Below are 18143 nucleotides of genomic sequence, written 5' to 3'. Positions count from 1 at the left end.
TGACTCTCTGAGCTAGCAGGCTTTTATACCCAGCATCTGGTTCCCTAGGCTTCTTTGGTAAAATCAAACAATTGGTATCTGGGTTAAAAAAAAAAAAAAAAGCACAACATAAAACAGTTTCACAATGACTATCTCTTTTTCTGTACTGTTAGGGATTGAACAGAATGATGCAGGATCCCCAGCTCCGGCCCCCTTTTCAGTTATTTTGAGACTGATTAAACGGCCCCATTGGCCTTGAACCATCAAGCACCATCTCTTTCTCATAAGTGTATATTAATTGTACAAGACGTTTCGTTTTGTTATGACATTTTCATACCCGAATATTACATCCTTTTGTCAAATTCACCTCCTCTGCTACCCTCTCAGTCCCTCTCTTTTTCCTTCTAATAATTATCTCTTGATGAACAGCATAGAGCATATAGTGGAATCTAGTCAATCTTTAATAAATACTGCGTACTATATAATGTTAGCAAAGCCAGTGAGACAAAATCACAGCTGTGAAAATAATACTCTTGCTTTCAAGAATCCCTTCCTTGCCTCTGAGCCTTTAATGCCATAACGTTTCTTCCCCTTCATGGGTTCGTTCCCTGCAGCTAAATATCTTTGCCCAGTTTAAAAAAAAAAAAAAAAAAGTTAAAACAGGGCAGGGAAGATGGCTCAGTGAGTAAAGTCACTGGCTGCCAAGCTGAAGTTGAATCCCTGGAACCCACGTGGTAGGAGAGAACTGACATCCCCAAAGTGTCCTTGGTTGCCTCCCTGAGGCTGAAGGTTAAGTCATTGTTGCCTGGAGACACCACGTACTTCAGACTTGTCGGGAATTGGAAAATTCTAGCTGTTTCTGAGGTGGAAGCCTCGTCCCTAAGGTGTAGCTTTATTATTCTGGGAGTCTTTTGGATTACTCTAACCAACAACATGAAAATAAGTGTTCCATGCCTAGTACTGGGGATTTCTCGGGTAGTCCATGCTCTAGTATGCAGTACTGTCATGTCCCCACAACATTTTCCCAGTTGTCAATGATTCTCTCCCCTACATCAGGCTCTTAGACTCACCGTCCAGAGAAATGAAAGTTAAAGAAAGGAAACGACAACGCCTCAAAGTAGTTCCAAAAGAAAAGAAAATCTTCCTTTCCTGGCTGGGCAGTGAATTCCCATTGGAGGCTTTAAAACAAAAGCTTTTTTTTGTTTTTTTGGTTTTCTTTTTTTTTTTTTTTTTTTTGGTTTGGTCTGGTCTGGTCTGGGGTTCTTGTTTGTTTGCTTTTTAAGATTATAATTCTTTTGTTCTGCAGGTGTGACTCTAACACAAAACCTCTCTCCAGCTGAGTTCTGAGGCTCCCAGTTCCGGGATCTCTGAGTCTCCCCCGCTCTCCCCATCCATGGACTCGCCCCGCCTTCCCCCCCGCAACCCCCTCTCGCCGCAGCACTTGGACTGCCCCGTGACGTCATGACGCTGCGCCGCCCAATCCGCTGCGACCTTGAAGACATTTTAAACTTAAAGGCGGGGCGGCCCGGGAGCTCGGTCGGCGCCGTTGCTCTACCCCTTTTCCCTTAGTCTGCAGCGGACAGGATGGCCGAGGAGGCTTCAGTGGCTGTCTGTGTTCGTGTGCGACCCCTCAACAGCAGGTAGGCGGCCTGGGGACCTGCGTCCCTGCCCCAGGTCACACCGACACCCAGGAGCAGGACTCCCTGTTTCCCCGAAAACAGGGTCCGACTGCAGCTCTGCTCAGGCGACACTGCTGTCCTCGCCTGATGGACAGAGACAGTGAATGTTCACTAGTGGAAAAGGGTCGGGAATGCCAGAAAGAAAAGACAAGAGGGGGTTGATGAAGTCTACTGGGTTTGCTGGCTTCTGGCCTTCAGCTAGAGATGCTATAGCTTAAGACGTTCATGAAATTGGTATTAAACGGGTGGTCGATAGGCGAGATTCTCAGAATTGGTTATTTCTTGCATTTAAGTTCCTTCCCTAAATTTGGGAAAAGCTGGCTCCTAGTTAGCATTAGCTGTCGACTTGACAGCCAGCTATATCTAAGGGAGTCTCAACTGGAAGACTACCTAGATGAAGTTGGCCAGTGGGCATGTCCTTGTGGTGGAATCTTGGTTCCTGGTTGATATGGGCAGTGCTTAGGCCACTCTGGGTGGTTCCATTCTTACTCATGGGATTCAAGGCTGTCTAAGAAAGCTACGTAGGCAAAAACCAGAGAGAGCGAGACCATAAACAGTGTGCTTCATGAATTCTGCCTCCACTCCTGCTTGAGACCCTACCCTGACTTTCCCTGGGGCTGGAAGTATAGGCTGATATAAACCTTCCCAGCTCCAAGTTGCTTTTGATATAAACCTTTTCCACTCCAATTTGCTTTTGGTCATGATATTTTATCACAGCAGCACAAAGCAAACTAAAACAATATATCTACAGACATAAGCCGTTAACGATACACAGAAAAAAACAGTGTGGAGACTGTTGAAAGAGCCACTGGGCCTTCAGAGACATGGCATACCTGGTGTCAGGAAAACGCCAACACTACAGAATAGGTGGTTCGTTGATGGGTAGATCACAGAGATTCGACTTCCAGATTGCTTGACTGATGTGGTGTTTGGTACATGTAGGAATTTAGAGGAAGATGGCACTGAAGAGATTAGTGGTGTCTGTCATGGTGGCACAGGCCTTTAACCCCAGCACTCAGAAGGCAGAGGGAGGTGTATCTTAGTTGTAGACCAGCCTGGGCTACCTAGTGAGTTCCAGGCTAACAAGGTGAGACAATGTCTCAAAATAAAGAACAGAAAGAGATTAGTGACATAGTTCAGGTGATTTAGGGCATGTTAAGTATTCCAGAAGGTTCCAGAAGTGTTTTGTTTTTTTTTTTTTAAGATTTCAGAGAGGAAGTAGAGCCCATGCAGCCAAAGATAGTTATGAATATATAGTTAAACATAAAATTATATTACTTAAAACTTCATTTTGCAAGAGGTTTGGGTTTTTTTAATTTTATTTTTTGTTTATTTGGTTTGGGGGGGGTGGTTGGTTTTGGTTGGATGGTGGAGGTGTTTTGAGATGGGGTTTCACTGTGTAGCCCTGGCTATCCAGGAACTCAGTTCCATAGACCAGGCTATCCTCCAATTCATAGAGATCCACCTGCCTCTGCCTCTGCCTCCCTAGTGCTTGAATGAAAGGTGTGTGCCACCACTACCTAGATTTTTGAAAGTCTGTATTGCAAGGTTCTCCAGTAATACAAGATCTTTCCCCTGCTCAGTAGCTCTCAGTTTCCCAGTCTCTGTGCCACACTCAGAGCACTGCCAGCCCTCTCTGCATGTGGACTGTCTGGTGACATCATCACTCTGCACCTCTGCAAGGCTCAGTCAGCTGTGAAGTTGACATTTCAAATAAGGGGGAAGGCACTGGGCTTGGTAGGCACCTTGGGTCTTCTGCATTTTCCTGGGCAGGTGGGATGTCAGAGGAGGTGGTGGCCACTAAACTGCACCCTACTCTCTCAGAGCTGGCAGTTTGCAGAACAAAAGAATTATAATCTTTAAGAAATAAATCAAACCAGACCAAACCAAACAACAACAAAAAAAGCTTTTGTTTTGTTTTAAAGCCTCCAGTGGGAACTCACTTTCCTGCCAGGAAAGGAAGATTTTTGTTTTCTTTTCAAACTGACTTGAGGTGTTTTCCATTTCCATCCTTTGTAGATGACAAAATTATGTCTTATGTGAAAAGTCAGACACCCCTAGAAAAAGGTCCTAATACATAATGAGAGTCGCACCCTGAACTGTTCTTCCAGTGCTGGGTGCTTAGAGTGGAGGGCTTCAGTAGGGAACTGGCGAGAAGCAGACCTTGAACCCCATTTAGGAGAGTTGAGTCCCAACCTTTCCAAAGTAGACACTGTATGTTACTGCTATTCTTTAGAACATGAAATGTTGTAAATTACCCCTACTGTTATATGACCACCAGAATCACTTACTAAAATGTAGCATTCCATTCTTCCAGAGAAGAAGAACTTGGAGAAGCCACCCACATTTACTGGAAAACAGATAAAAACACTATTTATCAGAGCGATGGGGGTAAATCTTTCCAATTTGGTAAGTTTATGATGGCATCCGTTGCTTCCTAGCCTGGTGGTGGTGACCTCTAATCCCTGCACTCTATAATCTGAACATAAGGGGTCAGGAGTTCAAGGCCAACCTGAACTGCAAAGGTGTTCTAAATTGAGCTATTTTCCCAGACCCTAGGTTGTCATCTTATTAAAACTAGGAAGACAACATTTTGAGCACAGAAGTATAGAAAATAAAATGCTTCCTAGTAAACAACTGTTTTAATATACTAATATATTTTTTAAAGGTAAAACAGTATGTTTAAGAGATTATAAAAGCAAGATTAAAAGTTTCCCAAGCATTTGGACTCTATACTATATAGGTTTTGGTGGCCCTATCTGTATATAGAAGATTTGAACTCATCAATTGCCTGAGATTGATGGTATTACAGTACAAACATCTACCAACTCTGCTTAATCTGAAATCCTAACTGCTCAGCCTCTACGTGGCGCTTGGTTTTCCCGTTTTACCTGAGGACAAGTGTGTGGTTCTGATAGAAGCAGAACGATTGCTGGGTTTCTTTGCCATCACATTTTCCTATTTTAAAGATCACCATAGAAAGTGTCCCATTTTTTTAGTTTACTAACAAAAGCAAAGACTGGCAAACTTAGCAATGCAGATGCCTAAGTATCACAGGTAGGTGACTATTTCCTGTGTAACTTTTTTTTTTTTTTTTTTGGATTAGGTGTCTTTCTGATTCAGTTTAAGCTAGGCTCTTAAAACACAAGATACATTATAAAACAAAATTTCTCAGAAATTAATAACAGCTCACATTTCCTATGTATTAATATGCTGGCAGTAATTCTATAGAGATGATAATGTACCTGAGTTACACATTAGAGGCAGGGGCCCAACATTTCTCAGTCTAATCAGGATTGGTACTAACATGGTCTAGAACCCATCTCAGCCACTATGCCCTGCTGACCCTGAAAATACATAGGGTTGTTGAGACAGGGTTTTCTATGTGAAGACCATTGCATTTTCCCTGTGAGAAGGGTGTTTTCTGAAAAGACGGAAAGTAAGGAAATGCTGTCCTAAATAGTTTACCATTCTAGGTTCTGACAGTTTATTTCTTTGGGTAATTACTAATTCTTTGAAAATGCAATTGGTGTGTTGGATTGAATTTCCGTGTTCTCTTTAGATCGTGTCTTTGACAGTAATGAAACCACTAAGAATGTGTATGAAGAGATCGCGGTGCCGATCATCAGCTCCGCCATACAAGGCTACAATGGTTTGTATTCACTTCAAGTCGCAGCACCCATTCCTTAGTGGTGATAGCTTGACTCACTGTAAGTGTGTTTTGAATCTTCTCAACTTTATCTCTAATGTATCTATGTCTTTTGCTTATTTTTACAGGTACTATATTTGCCTATGGACAAACTGCATCAGGAAAAACACACACGATGATGGGTTCTGAAGATTGTTTGGGAGTTATACCCAGGGCAATTCATGACATTTTCCAAAGGATTAAGAAGGTAGTAACCTCAGGCTTCCTAGCACACAGAGTCAAGTGGTGTCAGCTGAGTAGCAGCTGCTGTTCTCTTTGTGTAACAACAAAAGAGAGGAGGAGATTCATGCTCGGCTCCTGATTTCCATAGGAGAAGGAGAAAAGCAGAGCACTGACTCACACACTTTATAGAACTTGAGCCCGAAACAGTCTTTCCAACAAAAAGTAAACTAAGTTAAGCCTTAGGGAATCCTATCAGAAGGGCTATTAGTTCCACACTAGCCTTGTCAAGTTACTAGTAATTCTTAGGAAGTAGATATGAGCTACAGAGGATGAAAGCTGTGGGCCACAACCTATGTCTGTTGGGTGAGCTTGCTTTTAGATGAGCATTTTCACTAAGGTAAAAGCACCTAGCTTCAGAGCTTTGTAGCCTAGGCAGTGGGCCTGGGCGCCTTCTTCTTCCTCGCTGTAGTGTCTTTTTCATTATCCTGAAATACTGCTTTTTTGCCTGCTGTCAGAATAGCACCGTGGGTCCTGTTGGCTTTACAGCTAACTTTTTCCTGGGCTCTTTACTCTCGATGTGAATGGACTGCACTGCTTTATAAATGGGGTACTTTCTGATGTTTGACACATGCTGTTTTCTCCTAGTTTCCTGAAAGAGAATTTCTCCTACGAGTTTCATACATGGAGATCTACAATGAAACCATTACAGATTTACTCTGTAATGCTCAAAAAATGAAACCTTTGATAATTCGGGAAGACACCAACGTGAGTAAAAGATCTGGATGACTGCATTGGGTCAGCCCAAGAATGGGTCTATCAGCAGTCACGTGGGGCCAGAGATGGCATTCGGGGGCCCACAAGCAGGGAGAGCAGTCACTGATTGCTTTCCTGTGTGTCTAGCTCCAGCGGACCAAATTTATATTCAGTATCCACACAGATGGCCCAAATTAACTAAATGAGTCAGTCACCTTACTAAGTCATGTTGGAACAGTGATGGGGTTGATAGTGATGTGGGGGCAGATAAAGCAAGGGGGAGGAAGAGTGTCCAGTGATATGACAGGGTCGTGTAGCAAATGGATGGATTTATTAAAACCTTGGTGAATTAAGGTGACTAAGGGTATAAAGTGTGTTTGATACAGAAAGTATAAACTAAAAAGATTCTGATCCAAATGCCTGTTCTAAGTGTATGAAAGTTCACAGATTTGGGGCCTGATTAATTTTGGTGTGTAATGTTTATATTTATTTGCAAGGGTTTTTAAATGATGAAGTGTATAAAGAGAAAATAATGTTGTGTCCAATGTACACAGGAAGTGGTGAATAAGCTGCTGTTTCTACAGAGTAATGGTTCCAGTTTCTCACTTTGCCAGATTCTACAGTGGATTGTGAACTTTGGAAGTAAACTTTCTTTCTCTAATCTTTTTATGATTATACTGTTTTCAGAGGACTGTATATGTTTCTGATCTCACAGAAGAAGTGGTTTATACAGCAGAAATGGCTTTGAAATGGCTCGCAACAGGAGAAAGTAAGACTGCTGAATTTTTAAAGTCATACCAAAACTATAAAGTCACATTTTTATTGAACTAAAATAAGATAGTCTTCAAGTTAGACTTGAGCTAAAGTAAACCTCATGGTTTGTCTTGGATTTTAAATGAATGCAATTGATATAACTCGTTTTTACAGAAAACAGACATTATGGAATAACCAAAATGAATCAAAGAAGCAGTCGTTCTCATACGATTTTTAGGATGGTAGGTAATTCTGTTTCTCCCTGTATTTGGTCGTTCCAAAGAAGAATTTGCCCATTTTTGACAAATTGGCTTTTCTGTCTAGATTCTGGAAAGTAGAGAAAAGGCTGAGCCTTCTAACTGCGATGGCTCCGTCAAAGTGTCTCATCTGGTGAGTGTTTGTTTAGAAATCATAACTTTCTGTGTGGGCCCAAAAAGATGGGTTGTCTATTAAATGATTGCTTTACTAAGAACAGTTCACTAAGTAGGAAGAGAGGGAGGGTCAGTAGTTGGCAGCGAGTGGTCATAGGCCAGCCTCAGGCTAAGGGTTAGAGCGACTTTATTTCTGAACGTGATAGCTACAGGATTTCACTAAGTCTCCTTCCAGCCACCCACAAAGTCAGAGCTTTGTTTCTCTTTCCTGAGAGCTGAATTTTAGAATTTGGATGTTTCTTAAATCCTAGTCAGAGTAATATAGAATTGTCTGATAAAATAACAAAAAAACTAGGTGGAAAAATATTATTTGTTTGCAACAGGGAGAAAGCATGTTGATAAATGATGGGGACTTTGTTTTACTATCTAATGGTCAGCCTTGGGACCTTCTACATGCTAGGCAATGTTCTACCACTGAATGCCACCCCCAACTTCCAGCCCATGAGCAGTATTTTAGACCATGAATCTCTTAAACAGAAAAGATATAATGTTCGTTGTTTAAAAACACATTGCACAGCCTCTGCTTATTACACAGTCACTGAATATGAGCAATATGCAAACATTGCTTTTTGCCTGCCGCATGAGTAAACCTCCATTAACCTCCTTCTTTATCAGGGATCACCATGTAGCCCAGGAGTGCTTTAAAGTCATAATTTGTCTGCCTCAGCCTCCCAAGTGTTGAGATTGTAGGTACTGCCAAGCTCTGAGAAAGCAGGTGCTAACATGGAGTCCTAACTTCACTTTACTAACAGAACCTCTACCTAGCCCGTGTCTTTTCCAAGTCTGACTTGTGATATCAACATTTCTTAGTTGAAATAACTCTTTTTTTTTTATGAATATTTTTTTTTAATTATCTTTAATCTTTTCTTACAGTCTAGTCATTATCCCCCTCCTGGTCTGACCTGACAGTTTCTCATCCCATTTCCCTGCCCCTCCCATCTCCAAGGATGTACCCACCCCACCTACCCCGCCAGGCCTTCCCACTCCCTGGGGCCTCAAGTCTCTCAAGGGTCAGGTGCATCTTCTCTGAGTCCTCTGCTGTTTATGTGTCAGGGCCTCGTATCATCTGGTGTATGCTTGGTGTATGCTGCCTAGTTGGTGGCTCAGGGTCTGAGAGATCCTGGGGGTCTAGGTCAGTTGAGACTGCTGGTCTTCCTATAGGGTTGTCCTCCTAATACTCTTAGCCTGCTTACTTTGTTTGTTCCTGGCTGACTTGCCATGTGCGTGTGTCTTAGGATCCAGCCTGTCTGTCTGCCTCCTGTGAAACTCGGTAGGAAAGAAGTGTTTCTTTTTGGAGCTATCTTCTGGCTCTGTGGATAGCTGCTTTCTGATTGTCTCATGGCCTGGGGGAATGTCCCTCTACAGCTTCAACAGCTCTGCATTGTGTATATTGTCTGTATTGTCTTCTCTTACCCAGCTGTCGAAATTGAGAGAGTTCTGTAGCTTTCCAGGTTCGTCTGTATTGATGAACAGCAAAGCTTTACTTTAGTAAAGGTTTCTGAGTTCTAATCCATGTCTCCCTCAAGATTTCTATGTTAGTGTACACTACCTGTATCTGAAATCTCAGTGTATCCAAAACCAGTCCTTCCTTCCACAGTTTACTGTGCTTCTTAGAGTTGTTTTTTTTTTTTTCCAGAAAAAAAAAAAAACCAACTTTCTACACAAAGGCAGGAAACCTAAGTCTTGGCGAACTCTTTCTGAAGTTGTCCCATTTCCTAGTTGATTCCATCTTGGTATAGTTCTGTATACATTGTACTCTAAATTACTATGTCTCTTGAGTCACTACAGTGGTCTAGCATGTGGCCTACATGGCTCCAGTCTTCCTTTCTTCAGTGCATCATACAGATTTGTAAGAATACTAAATACTGGGCTGCAGAGATGGCTCAGCAGTTAAGAGCACTGAGTGGTCTTCCAGAGGTCCTGAGTTCAATTCCCAGCAACCACATGGTGACTCAGGACCACCTGTAATGGGATCTGATGCCCTCTTCTGAGGTATCTGAAGACAGCTACAGTGTATTCATATACATACATACATACATACAATCTTTAAAAAAAAAAAAAGAGTACTAAATACTATTGTGTTGGGTCATTTCATTGGGCAAGCGCTGGCCACTCCCAGCTGATGTCCCTTAACTTCCTTCCAAAGCCCTACCATCTCCAGTCTCAAAATGCCTGGAGACAAACACTCATTTTCACTCTACTCGTCGCTACACTGCCTCCGTGTGCACTGAGCTGTGTGCTCTCCGTAAATACTCTGTCTGTAGTAGGCACTGTGAAAGGGACATTAGAAAGAGTATTGGGCTTAGACCATAGAACAAGAGTATACGCCGTAACTCCCTGTAAACCCATGAAAATCTCCACCGAGAAAGGAAGCCTCTCTTCTGTTTTAGGGCATTTAGGAAAATGTCTATAGCATGAGCGTGGTGCTGGACTCACACAGAAGATGCCTCTCCTCTGCTACTGCGTCTCGGGTCATTGTACTTGTGCTGTGCTGACCTAGGCTGCGCCCTTCATTTCTGCATCCCTACACCTGCATTCTGCCTGGGCATCAGCACAGCTCTTGACTCCTCGGCCACTCTGCACTCAGGCCACACATGTGCCTGTAGGAAGTTGAATCACTCTCTATTACTCTCGTGCATAAATCTCTCTAGTAGCTTCCCTTTCATTTAGGAACTGGCATGTTCTCAGTCTTGCTTACAAGACACTGTACACCCTGGCCCCTGCCTACAGCCATCCATTCACCACTGGTGCCGCAGTGTCCTTTCTTGGTTTTGGTGGATGTTTGCTTTGGCTTACTAGGACAGGGTGGCCTAGAACTCTGCATAGTCTGGGCTAGCCTGGAACTCACTCGGGAAGCAAGGCTGGCTCGCAACTCATAGCACCCCTCCCTTTACTTCCCAGGCTCTGGGATTACAGATGAGCAGCTAGATCCTTTCTGGGTTGGTAGCAAATACCCTACGGGGGTCTGCGCTGGGAACCAGCATGCTGACCTTTCTGTATATACAGTGCTGTTGCTGTTGCAGTCTTCATCTGACTCCCTCTTTGTCGTTCACATGGCCTAGTCTCATGCCTTCCCTGTCCCCTATTCCAGAAAACATATTGTGTCCCTCTTTGCCCTTTGCCAGCTGCCTCTTTGAATATTCTCATCTATTTATATATCCCTTCCCTCTTCTCAAATATCTTCTCTGTAGAATGTAAGGTCTGTGAGAGCAGAGCATTTGCATGGCTCTCTGCTGTTGTTCCCACACCTCATACACTGCCCAGAGTGTAACAGATAACCTGTTTTTCAGTGTCACTTATAAAATTAAATAGAGACCAATGCTTTAACCATGCTAGAGTGCAGTATGGTACACACATAACCCAGCAAAGTGAGTACTATAAGAAGCCTGACCTCCGACCAGCTTGCACATGCAGTTAAGGACTTAGTCATCTTAGGTGTGCGAGAAGATGGGTTAAGATGGCAAGGCTCCATTGAGAAGAGTGTTTAGTGTCCCCCTTGGTTCTTGAATACTGAATAAGGATGGACTAAAACAGTAGAAGTAAAAGGAACAACAAAAACTACAGCAGAGGCCAGGTTGCAAAGATCCCGTTCTCCTTGGTAAAGATTTGGATGATAGGACATCCCTCCATCACACAGCGTGTTTATAAAGAAAGAAGGAGCAAGGTGTGGAGGCCAGTGTGGCTCAGTGAAAAAAGGAGAGGCATAAACAGAGTAGGCTGGGAATGAGGATTCAGAGGGACATTCCAGTATAGCATGTCTTTAAAGTATTCCTTTACTGCATTAGAATTTATTCTTTGTAGTTACACCTCCTAAGCTATTTTCATCTGTCCTACAGAATTTGGTTGATCTTGCAGGCAGTGAAAGAGCTGCTCAAACAGGAGCTGAAGGTAATAACTTAATATCTGACTACTTCTGCTAAAAGTTCTGATAATGTAATGATTGCCGTATGAAAGTCTTTATTATAAAAATCAAACTTCATTACTTTGACCTACAGCACCAACTTAGTTGATAGTGCTTTGTAGCTGGGAAGCCCAAGGATGTACTGTGAGAACCATCTAAGCTTACTTAGTTAGAAAATTAGGAAAGGGTGTGGGAGGCAGCCTTCTAGGACTAACAGACTGAGTCTGCACTTTGCTATTTACCTTGACACCATACTTCAGAGGGCTTCCCTTCCCAAGAAGACGAAGAACAATAATGAACGCCATTCCCAGAAGACTCGAGTTAGTGTCTGAACTGCCAAGCTCCCAGCTGTGTCCACAGGAAGAGCTGCAACATGAGGCCAGATGTAACTAGATGGGTTCTAAATTTTCATGATATGGTTAACCATTTGGTTCATCCCATTCTCCTTGTATGAGGGATAAAACCTAAGGAAGTCCAAATAAAAGGTCGTAAGGTTCAAATGAACTGCTAATGATAACTCTCATAAGCAAGAACCAGATTGAATATTTTAGTGGAAAAAAGACTAGACCGTTTTAATGCGTTACCTAGGAAAATACTCAAAGGGTGTATAAAACTAATGTAAAGTTTTTGAAATTCAGAGGTGTAAAGACTTAATGAAAAAGCACACCTGTAAAAATGGCATTTATATGTGTTCTAGATTTAAAATCTTTCTAATTAAATCAAATGTACGTTTTTGTGTTTAAACTCGATACATTGATTTGAAATGTGTGTGGGAAGCAGGCAAGACTATCTGAGGATAGTGATGGAGCTTCGGCCCCCCCAGTCTAGTAGAGTGGAGCTCCAGTCACTAGACTTGTGTCATACTGAGTGGGTGGTCAGCCCAGGTCCACACCTGTAACCCCAGCACTCAGGAAGCTAAGCAGGGAGGGCTGCAGTTGGAGGAGATACTGTCTCAAGGAAAGGGAGGAAAATGAGTGTTTCAGATTAAAGTTCAGTCCACAGTGGGCAAGGCTGACTGTCTACTACACAAGTCTAGAAGTGGAAAAGAATGGCTGGCAAACAGTAAGTCCTGATGGAAAGGAGTAACTGGGCCTCTATACTGCACAGCTTAGCTTACACCACACAGGTAACTAATGTGGCAGAAATAACATTGGCCTCTAGTTATTTGTCACAGTGGTTTTGTAGAAGCTGTGCATTGTAAACCTGTGTCTTTCAGTGGGCCCATGAAACTGGGTCAACACGCCTGGAGTTAGATGATGTAAAATGAAGAAGGCCAGCCTTTACTGATAGGGAATTTTACATTTTCAAGGGAAAAGGCAAAGTACAAAGAAACATAAATAGACCATATAGGAAGGGGAAGGAAGATGAGTTTATATGGGTGTGACTGAGTCTGAAAGACAAAGCAAGGGAGTGCTAGGCTTCTAGTGGGGAGAACTGTCTGAACTGGGGAAGTGGGCGTGTGCCTTTTCCAGGTTTGCATTTTCCTTTAACTGTTAAAAAGTCCTGGCATTCGGTTGGAAGTCTGTGATTACCTTTATTTAAAGGTTTATAAAAAGTAGATTTGAACTGAGCAGTTAGAAGAGGACCTTGGGAAACAGGCCGGTTTTCCTCCTCTTAGTCACTTGTTTGATGTTGATTTCTCTCAGCTGATGACATTTCTGCTTGACTGGATATGTAAGCAGCCTAGGGAGAGAGGATTGCTTAGGTTAAACGTGAGTTCAGGCGGAGCCCGCAGCGTAGGCTTCAGCATCCATGGTAGCATCTGAGTCCTCACAGCTCCCAATCCAGCTTTGTCTAGTACGGAGGTTAATTTTTGCATGTTTGATTCAGGTGTGCGATTGAAGGAGGGCTGTTTTATAAATCGGAACTTGTTTATTTTGGGACAAGTGATTAAGAAACTCAGTGATGGACAGGTCGGGTAAGTTTCATTATATACTTCTTAAAGGTTTTCTATTAGATTGAAAATATTTTAGTCATAATCAAGTGTGTTGATTTCTTCTACACTTTCAAAAGGTTTTGGATTTCTGTAAGCTAAATTTTTTAAGCATGTGTGTTCCTTTGAAATGTGGTAACTGTGCATATTTACAGAATGCAGTGACATTTTAGTGCACATGTGCTGTGCAAGGTCATTGCTGGGATAGTTTCAGTTGTACAGCTTCACATGTCTGCATGTTCCTAAGAATGTGGGAACCCTGGCTGATTTGGCCTGCTGCCCTAGCCATCTTTCCCAAGGCCCTTCCACGGGTGATGTAGTGCACACTGCATGAGTAAAGAGTCCAGGCAACAAAGACCTCTGCCCACACCTCAGGCTCACCACGGTCTGCATCCCTGTCCCACTCTGAACTGTCTGCCTAGAGAGCCCTTGGCCTACAGTTATGTTTTATTTTTTAATTTTGCACACACAGTTGGTCATCAGAGGACAGCTGTTGGGAATCACTTCTCTCCTGTCACCTTGTAGGCCCCAAGGGTCTGACTCAAGGCTTCAGACCTTAGCATGGGTGCCTCTAGCCACCGAGCCATCTCACCAGTCTAAAGAGCCCTTTTCTTCTTTTGTCTTTTATTAGAATATGTTATACACAGTTTATGAGCATAGTTTCTTCTGCATATAAATCTAACTTGAGTTTATTTCCTACCTTAAGTATTTTAGTTAGCAGTGTGATCTGCCCTATACAACCTGTAAAAATAATTTAATTTATAAAATTATGACTGAATGTTCTCCATACATTCTCAACCTTTTTCTTCCCACACTTGTTTCTTACTAAGGGGTTTCATAAATTACCGAGATAGCAAATTGACACGAATTCTTCAGAATTCCTTGGGAGGAAATGCCAAGACGCGCATCATCTGCACGATCACCCCAGCATCACTGGATGAAACCCTGACCACGCTCCAGGTGAGCTCTCATATCAGTGCTGTGGGGATGGGCAGCCTTACGGAGAAAAGGTCATCCCTCGCACTGGCAGGTCATTTTCTACCATTGATGTAACATCTGTAATAAAGTTAATGTACAGCCTAATAAATAGCATTCTTAATTTAATTTTCCAAGGCTTCAGTAATTTGTATCCCATCTCTAGTTTGGGGCACAGCCAATACTTTGAACTGAACTGCTTGATATTTTCTTTAAATAACTCATGTCTTTTCTGTTGATACATGGTAATGAGAAGCTTTTTATCAGATTTATAAACAACAACAACAAAAAGTGTTACCTGCCACAAATAAGAATCTAAAAATATATAATGTGTGTGTAACCAAACATTTAGTGAATTTCTACTAACTGAAGGCTGCATATGAACTGAAGGCGTGAATTTTCTATTTTAAAAAGAAAATAGCAAACAAGTTACTCTACCAGCTTTCTTGGTGAGGGAGTCAGTGTCCACTCTAAGATTGGCTCCTGCCCTCACTGAGCTGTTGCAGGGTTGGGGAAATGTTTGGTAGAATGCTACATAGCATGCACAGACCCCGAGTTTCCCCACTGTGGGAAAACTTTTTTAATGCTTTAAAGCTGGGCTGGGTGGCGCATGCCCCAAATCCCAGTATTTAAGACGCTAAAGCAGAGAGACCAGCCTCAGTAACATAAAACACTCTTTGTAAAATAGAAAATAAATTAAGCCAGGGATTGGGAAGCAAACAAGATCATTCCCCTGAGTTTGAGGCTAGCTTCATCTACCTATCAAGGCTTGGGCAAATCTGAGACATATAACAAGCCTCTGCCTAGAAAAGGGAAAAATGATAACCAATGAGAACTGGGTCAGGGTGCTGCCAGCCGCACAGAGTTTATAAAGTAGATGAGACTTGGCTTCCAACATGACTACCTTGAGTTAGTGTATTGACCAATAAGAATCATGTCCTGGAGCTAAAGAGATGCTCAAAGGACAAAGCACTTCCTTCACTAGTGTGAGGACTAGAGTTCAGAGTCCCAGCACGCAAGCTCTCTCCTGCAGTCCTGCGCTCAGATGAGCAAGCTCCAGGCTCTAAGAATCCTTGCTCTGTAAAGGTCTACACAATTGTGAGTCAGTTGAATGTTGGCACCGAGGGGAAACAGTTTGTAATAGGTGATGGCCTTGATTTTCAGTTCAGTTCCATCAGTCACTTGTAGCTCAGTGCAGTTTCCCATCTAGGTCTCTCGTTTTTAAGTTCATTACATGCCTATATATATTTTGAAATTAATTTTAACCTGAGTATTTGGCACATGATGGCTTTCACTTTCAATAATCTGAGAGAAAAAAAAAAGAATCCTTGCCTCAGTAAAGAAGGTGAGGCAATGGAGGGAGATACTGAGCAACCCTTGTCTTTTATACACACACACACACACGCACGCACACATGTGTACCTACACACATGAACACATCACATATACACTTCACCACCCCCACCAAAAGAGAGACAGACTAGAGTAAAAGAAAGGGTGTGTCCTTTCAGCCAGGTATGCTGTGTCTTTTTGCAATGAAAGTTGGTTGCAAGAAACAAGTATTATTAATAATAGGAATTATTTTAGCATTGAACATCTTATACTTTTATGTTTTGTCCCAGTTTGCCAGCACTGCTAAGTATATGAAGAATACTCCTTACGTTAATGAAGTGTCAAATGATGAAGCTCTCTTGAAAAGATACAGAAGAGAAATAGCGGATCTTAGAAAACAATTAGAGGAGGTACGTATGGTTTTTATTTTGGTAAAGGACTAAGAGCCAATACAGGGTAATGGAGATTTGCCTAAGAAACTATAAATTTATAAATATCTGAATTTCTGTAACTTAATTTTAAAACAAGCAGGTTTTAACTTAAAATAATTGAGTTCATAAAACTTTAGCTTTAGAAATAGGATGATAGAATGTCACCTTGCGTGCACAAGACCCTGGGTCCATCTCCAGCAACAACAAAAGAAATTCACTACAAAATACCTTGTTTCTGACAGTTGGAGATGTCATTAAATTGATGGGGTGACTGCCTGGTGTATACAAAGCCCTGAGCTCAGTGCCCAGCACCTCAGAGGAAGCCTGTGGTGGGTGTCTGTAACATTAGGGCCTGGAAGTTGGAGGGAGAAAAATCAGGGAGTTGAGGATTATCCTTTGCTGTGTACCAATTTCTAGACCAGCTGAGATGACATCCGCTCTAAATAAATAAATAGGAGGGTGGGTTCTTAAAATTATTAGGTTTCTCGAAATTCTTAAGCTCTGTTAAGGGACCGTATGTCTATATATGTGTAATGTACAGTGAGCTAAAGCTACCTGTGTATTTTGACACTCTCCTGAATGCCTCCGACGCTGAGGGCAGGCGTAGCCCTCTAAACGTAGACTGATCAACCTGCCTTCCACCTCAGGCATAACCATCACATTCCCACAGCTCATAAAACCTTTCACTTTACTAATATTTTTTAATGAGCTGAAATGTCAAATGAAACAAGACCATCTCTTCTTTTACAGTCAGTTTCAAAGTTTAGTTTCTATGATTCTCCTACCTATTCATATCTTCATAGGTAATTAATAAAATTAACATTACCCTCACATGACACACAGTAGCATAATGAGAAGAAACGTATGTATTTTATCTCTTAAATTTGAGAAATTATTGGCTTTGGTAACTATGTGTTGGGGTCTTGCAGGTAGATAATATCTAGTCTATAATAAAGTTATGTATACAATATTATATAGTAATGTAATTTTTTTAATTGTGTATTTATTTCATTTACATTTCCAATGCTATCCCAAAAGTCCGCCACACCCTCCCACACCCACTCCACCCCCTAACCCCCACCCACTTCCACCTCTTGGCCCTGGCATTCCCCTGTACTGAGGCATATAAAGTCTGTACAAACAATGGGCCTCTCTTTCCATGATGGCCGACCAGGCCATCTTCTGATACGTATACAGCTAGAGACATGAACTGGGGGGAGGTGGGCAGGGGTGGGGGGTAGGTACTGGTTAGTTCATATTGTTGTTCCACCTTTAAGGTTGCAGATCCCTCCAGCTCCTCCATTGGGGGCCCTGTGATCCATCCAAAAGCTGACTGTGAGCATCCACTTCTGTGTTTGCTAGGCCCTGGCATAGTCTCACAAGAGACAGCTATATCAGGGTCCTTTCAGCAAAATCTTGCTAGTGTATGCAATGGTGTCAGTGTTTGGAGGCTGATTATGGAATGGATCCCCAGATATGGCAGTCTCTACATGGTCGGTCCTTTCGTCACAGCTCCAAACTTTGTCTCTGTAACTCCTTCCATGGGTGTTTTGTTCCCAATTCTAAGAAGGGGCAAAGTGTCCACACTTTGGTCTTCGTTCTTCTTGAGTTTCATGCGTTTAGCAAATTGTATCTTACATCTTGGGTATCCTAAGTTTTGGGCTAATATCCACTTATCAGTGAATATATATTGTGTGAGTTCCTTTGTGATTGGGTTACCTCACTCCATGATGATGCCCTCCAGGTCCATCCATTTGCCTAGGAATTTCATTAAATTAATTCTTTTTAATAGCTGAGTAGTATTCCATTGTGTAAAATGTACCACATTTTCTGTATCCATTCCTCTGTTGAGGGGCATCTGGGTTCTTTCCAGCTTCTGGCTATTATAATAAGGCTGCTATGAACATAGTGGAGCATGTGTCCTTCTTACCGGTTGGAACATCTTCTGGATATATGCCCAGGAGAGGCATTGCAGGATCCTCCAATAGTACTATGTCCAATATTCTTAGGAACCGCCAGACTGATTTCCAGAATGGTTGTACAAGCTTGCAATCCCACCAACAATGGAGGAGTGTTCCTCTTTCTTCACATCCTCGCCAGCATCT

At 42.3% G+C, this 18143-nt stretch overlaps 1 protein-coding gene across 1 annotated transcript in view; it reads left to right on the top strand.

Annotated features, from left to right (window-relative positions):
- The first annotated feature begins 1510 nt into the window (after positions 1-1510).
- Positions 1511-18143, top strand: part of Cenpe (centromere protein E) — a 62410-nt gene continuing 45777 nt past the window's right edge. Inside the window, exons 1-12 of the mRNA XM_021158316.2 lie at positions 1511-1619; positions 3976-4067; positions 5221-5310; positions 5436-5554; positions 6175-6294; positions 6970-7051; positions 7210-7277; positions 7360-7425; positions 11303-11354; positions 13198-13285; positions 14131-14260; positions 15898-16017. Of these exons, the coding sequence (XP_021013975.1) occupies positions 1564-1619; positions 3976-4067; positions 5221-5310; positions 5436-5554; positions 6175-6294; positions 6970-7051; positions 7210-7277; positions 7360-7425; positions 11303-11354; positions 13198-13285; positions 14131-14260; positions 15898-16017 (1083 nt within the window). The 5' untranslated portion in view covers positions 1511-1563. The remainder of the gene's footprint in view (positions 1620-3975; positions 4068-5220; positions 5311-5435; positions 5555-6174; positions 6295-6969; positions 7052-7209; positions 7278-7359; positions 7426-11302; positions 11355-13197; positions 13286-14130; positions 14261-15897; positions 16018-18143) is intronic.

The sequence above is a fragment of the Mus caroli genome, unplaced genomic scaffold (genome assembly GCF_978045245.1).
Source record: "Mus caroli unplaced genomic scaffold, Mus_caroli_1 scaffold_3, whole genome shotgun sequence".
Lineage (NCBI taxonomy): Eukaryota > Metazoa > Chordata > Mammalia > Rodentia > Muridae > Mus > Mus caroli.
The sequence above is the reverse complement of the archived record's forward strand: the minus strand, read 5'-3'. Positions and strand labels throughout refer to the sequence as shown.